This window comes from Vidua macroura, chromosome 5 (assembly GCF_024509145.1).
Source record: "Vidua macroura isolate BioBank_ID:100142 chromosome 5, ASM2450914v1, whole genome shotgun sequence".
Classification (NCBI taxonomy): domain Eukaryota; kingdom Metazoa; phylum Chordata; class Aves; order Passeriformes; family Viduidae; genus Vidua; species Vidua macroura.
In genome coordinates this window covers 60,056,475-60,062,048 of record NC_071575.1, presented here as the reverse complement: position 1 = coordinate 60,062,048, position 5,574 = coordinate 60,056,475, and the positions used below count along the sequence as shown (strand labels likewise).

At 41.5% G+C, this 5,574-nt stretch overlaps 1 protein-coding gene across 1 annotated transcript; it reads right to left on the bottom strand.

Moving 5' to 3' along the window:
* Window positions 1–259: 259 nt before the first annotated feature.
* Window positions 260–4,528, bottom strand: SYPL1 (synaptophysin like 1). Its single transcript, XM_053978279.1, has 5 exons — window positions 4,457–4,528; window positions 3,642–3,760; window positions 2,258–2,462; window positions 1,246–1,434; window positions 260–376 (listed from the first exon to the last, which is right to left on the bottom strand). The coding sequence occupies exons 1-5, from the start codon at window positions 4,526–4,528 to the stop codon at window positions 260–262; spliced, it is 702 nt and encodes a 233-aa protein (XP_053834254.1).
* Window positions 4,529–5,574: the final 1,046 nt, after the last annotated feature.

Genomic DNA, 5,574 nt, shown 5'->3' with positions numbered 1-5,574 from the left:
CCAGAAAGGGTCAGCATCCAGATAATCTCTTCATTTTGCTCTTCAAAAACTGTAATATAATGCTACATAGTCTTGAAAGACACAATATATTTCATGATAATTAAACATTTCAGTTGGAGTACCCAAGACCTTACATCAAACCATAGACAAAATAGAAGTTTATATGAATCATCTGTTATTACTGAAATGAATCCTAATGGCTCCATACTCTTGGTAGTGTGATATGAAAGTGGAAGCACTTCAAAATATCAACTTGTTTTTATACCCTTTCAGTTGGACTTTCAGAAATTCTGTTCCATTGGCTGTGCAAGTTGGTGTCCTTGTATACAAGCCAAACATTTCCTGCCCATAAAATCATATTAAGCAAGCCAAACACCTGTAGGGTAGAGAAAAAAAAGGGGGTGGGGGGGAAATGTAATATTAAATGTGTTGTGTTTGATTGGGTTTTTTGGTTTTGTGTCTTTTTTTTTTTTTGAAACAAGCCAAAATGTCTCTTCAAGGCAAACCAGTAACAAGCACTATCTTTGGCACCCCTTTCATTTGGAAAAGACATTTCCAAACTGTTCAGAGTAATATAAACTATTTTAGCTCTTTAACAGAGCTCTTTGTAGACCAGATAGTCAAACTTACTCTGTACTTTGAACAGAATTAGACAAATTATTTTCAGTGACTGAGCACCCCTACATATGCACTCTCATACCAAATGACTGATTATTATTAGGCCAATGAATAATAGCCTCAGTTTTGAAAAGTAGAATTCGCTAGGAAGATCATACAATAAGCCTAATTTGCTCTGATATGAAGTGTTCTTGGTATGAACATGAGCTTCACCCCATTATGTTACAAGGAACCTCAATCTGATGTGTAAAAATGCTCACAGTTGAGTAAAAAGCTAGGTTCAGCACCAGTACAGCATTGCCTCTTATATCAGTCAAATCACTTGGGTGGCTCAGCAAGATATTTTAAGTTTCTCTTGGCTAAAGGCATAAATAGACACTCAAATATGTCTAGAAATGCTGCATGTAACAGCTCTAGAGGCAGATCCTGCAAGACGTTTCTCTTGTTTCCTCCAAGAAATTATTTGCTCAGTTTTTTACCACAGTAATAATGGACCTGAATGACAAATAACCCATAAAGAAATCTTAACACAGAGCAACACATGCAATCAGTAGAACAGGACTCTCAGGTACCATTTGTTGTTTTCCAACACACTTATTGTACCCATGTGGTGGAAGGTATACATACCACAGACACATTCAGAATTCCCATACTGGTCACAGAAAGAAAATGGCAAGTTGTTCCTGGTGCTTTGCAAGATTCAATTCCTGGAACAATGCTGGCTCCTGTGGACACCTTGATGCCAGCAAGCGCCTTTGCCCAAACAAAAGTACTGACCAGCCACAGAAAGGCTGTCAAGACACTGATTGTCAAGTCCTACACAAGAGACATACTCATTAATAGGTTAAAAAAATGCAGGAATATACATGAGAGCAAGGCAGAGACTGTATCAGTTATAACACCAAGATAACTGCACCAGTGATAATGATCATAAGCAAATTTAGTCATTAACAATGTTATAGTTACAACTCAGTGTTGATAACAAGCTACAAAACTATATGCTTGTGCTTGATAGATGCAAAAGGCAATCTCAACCTAAGAAATCTGTTTCTAAAATCAGATGCCTAGCACCTATTTTATGATAACTTAAACCAAAATTAAGTAAAGTGAGAGTGATGGGGATGGGCAAGGGGAGAGGATTTAAATCTGGATGGCTGATAGGCTTGGTTTGAAAGGTCACTAAGTCCATTTTCAAGCATGTTATGAAATTTCTCATTCAGAGCTTCAATATTGAAGGCGACTAAAATTCACAATGCAATGATTTTCCTCTGCCAATTGCAGCAGGTGCTCTATACAGAGAAAAAATTCAGATTAACAGAGGAGGTCCCATCTATGGAACAATTGTATACTCAATTGCAGGATACAAAAGAGTTGTAGTGAAGATACTGTTTGCCTGAAAAAGTGGAAGTTCATTCCACTGCTTCAATAGCTGCATAAGGTGTGATGCCACAGATGGCCAAGGGCTTTGGGTCCCCTTTTCTGCTCAAGTGCTGTAGAGACCAGTCTCAGATACTTGTGTTCACTCTCCATTTAACTTTTGTAACTGCTGGATATTCACCAATTATTCTTGCATTAGCAATATTTCTCATCTCTTTGCAGCTTCAAAGTCAAAATGTTAAAATATCTTAATACTACTTACAGTAAGTGGAAACTTGTTATTTTGCTGATACACGTGGTTATATCCAATATATACCACAAGGGCAGCAATACAGTAGAGGAACACCAATGCTGCCAGGGTAACAAAGAACTGTGCAGAAGAGGAGAAGTTGCCAATGAGGTAGGCATCAGTCCAAGTACCACCACAGCCTTTTGGGTCTGGTGCACTAAATACAACAGTATTCAACCTGTGAAGATTATATCCATGTAGTCAGTTTGCTATACAGTGGGAGCTTCATTTACTTCATTATTTATACTTCATTATTATTATACTCCATGCTTCACAGCAACAGCACTTCAGCATTCTGATTGTATAAGTTTACTCTGAAAGATAGACTATAGATATATAAATAATCACTTATGCAACATAAAGATTCATCAAGCTATCTGAAGATTGTAGCAAATCCTACACTAAGATATACAATAGTACCTCCAGGAGAAGAACCCTAATTTCAACTTCATAGTGGTTGAACAAAAAATTCCCAATTTGGAAGCAGACTTAGCAACATTACTTGAGAGACTGGCAGTTAAACAAGGTGATCAGGACTTAAGAGCATTATAGCTAGAAAACCCACAAGCCCTGAAGCTGAATAAATAAAGCTATGTGACTAGCATTGACCACTCTGTGACCAGCACAGAATTATTTCAGAGCCTTACTCTTCCCTCCAAGTGCTGTAACAATGCTGGGTTTTGTGACCAAATTCTATACTGTTGTAGTGGGTTTAATGGCTGTCCATTGAATCAGTTCCTTTATGTTATTACATTTGTTGAACACATATGGAACACCAACTCTGCACTCTTCATAGTTGTGCAGCTGCAAGAGCTAAGAAGAATTCTTCTTTCTCCTGCTCCAGGAAAGGAGCTTGTCTCTACAAGACCACTGCAATGACACTGAAGTATTTAGGTTTTTTGTGCCCAACATCCTCACCAAGATAATACTGGAATAAACTGAAAATAATTTTCCATTCAGTCTTTGAACAAAAATAGGATAATGGCACATTCAAAATAACCTTATCTGGACCTCCAAAGCAGCTACAAATTGATGAAGAATTAGGCTGTTAAAATGGATTGTGGTTTTTGTCTTACTAATTATTTTCTGTAGCATTCATACACTGCTAGACTAGAGCTTAAGATAGAATAGTACAGAGCATAACAGCCTACTGCCATTTCTACCTACTTCTTTCTATAAGGCACTAACAAATACAGTGCTTTGAATGATTACAACTAAATATTTTATTGCTGCTACAGATCAAGCCAGACATTTCACAGCTTCACTTATACAGTAAGCATATAATCATAAGGAGGCAGATAGGGAAAAGGGGAATAAAAAGTAATTATCAAGTAATAACTGAAGAGCTAATGCTCACCTGAATGGATAAGTAAAAGCAGCTGTAACTGTTTTGTTTACCACACCTTCACAGGAAACTAGAAGAGCAGTTTCACCTTGAAAGCCTCCACACGTGGCAAATGCAAAGATGGCAAAAACCTGTAGGAATTGATACATAGGCACATTAGTGCACACCACTAGAGCTCAAAGGAAGCAAACTCAACATTTAGCTGAAATAGCTTAAGACAAGAAATAACAATAAAGTTAGCAAAGCTGAAGTATGAAGTGATGTCAAGAAGAAAATGCTGAGTTTCTAAAATCCAAGAGTGTAAACAACACTGCTAACCAAAGCCCATTTAAAAGTGCTTTCTGTTTATTTTCTTTTCTATCACACAGAAATTTTTTTGGGGCTTGTATTTTGTTGTTTTTTTGTACACTAACAGCCAGCATAGTGTTTCTTGCAATTGATAAAGGAAATATTTTTACAAGTCTTGCATATCCACAACTATAAATTCAAATAGAAAGTACACGCTCAGAGTATCACAGATCAACTTGACTCTCTAAATAGCTCTTATGTTCCCTTTTTTCACTATCCAGACCCTAAATCCCCAATCATCAGAACACACAGCAGCACAAGCTGCTGAAACACACTTGTAATTAACACATCAAGTTTATAAATCTGCAGTCCAACAGCATGGCTGAGAAGCAGCCCAGTGCTGGACACCCAGCACCAGCAACCTGGGGCAGGCTCTGTCAGCCCAGTGGCTCACACCTCTCCAGGGGTACTCAGCCCAGGCACAGGAGCAAAGCCAGGCCTGGGGCAGCAGAGGAAACAGCCCCCCCAGCTCCACTCACCCATTCAAGGACCTTAACAAAGCCCAGAGGCTCCAGGAGCACGCTGAAGTCCATCCTCAAGCCCACCTTCATGGGGGAGACCAAGGCAGCCAGCAGGAACCGGCACCAGCCAAGTGCTGCAGCATCCCTGGCACATCCCTATAAGAGAGCACCCCTTGCCACACCCCCTCACCTGGAGATGGGCATGGACCCACCCACAGGTACTCAGCTGGGGCTCTTCAGCCCCAGGCCCTGTCTGGGGGCTGGGGAAATGGTGCAGTGGCTGTCACAAGGGGGAACAGCACTGGCCACTTTGTGCTATGAGGCAGCAGTGACTTCTTCCTCTCCCCCTACCTCTCTCCCCACTCAGCACACTTTGGACAGCCATATGTGCTGCACCTTGAGCTTGATGACTTGATGGCAAACAAGGCACAGTCTATGTTTGCCAAAATCTCATTGACTACCTTTGACTATTTAAGCTTTAATTGTTTTCTGTGATTGCACTTTGTTGCTGGTATTTTAATTGTCAGTAAAAGTGAAGAGCTAAAACTCATGCTGAAGAAGGTTTGAGGACTGTCAGAGGGGCTGCCCTCTTCCCTCTTCCCTGGTCAGAGACATGGATAGCCAAGGTGGCCATGGGCACAGCACTCACTGCCGCATTTTCCTGGCTCTGATTCAAGATCCTGTAGGAGTTTCTTGGGATTGCCTGAGGCCTTTGAGGAACATCAGGGTGTCTGGTGCTGCTCTTGGGAAGGGGTGGCTATGGGAAGCTGTGGCTGCTTCTAGCAGGATCCAGCTGATCTGGCAGTTTACACCAAGATCTGCAAGCAGATGCTGGCCAAAGGCCCTGGGTCCTGCCGTTATTGCTGTTACACAGCAAATTCAGTGAAACTCATTCTCACACAGCCTTGAATAAGGTGATGCCAATGGAAGAGCTGGCTTTGAGTCCAGCTCCTGGGTGTATTTAGAGGCTGCAGCAGCTTGGGCCAAAGGGGGCCTGCAGCCTCCACAGGGCAGCAGGTGTGTGCTCAGCTGTGGTGGTGGTGGTGTGCTGAGGGTCTCAGTCCCAGCCCTGCTGGGATCAGCTCTCCCTTGGCTCAGATGGAGCTGAGGGGGCTGCAGCTCTCCAGTCCTGGGGC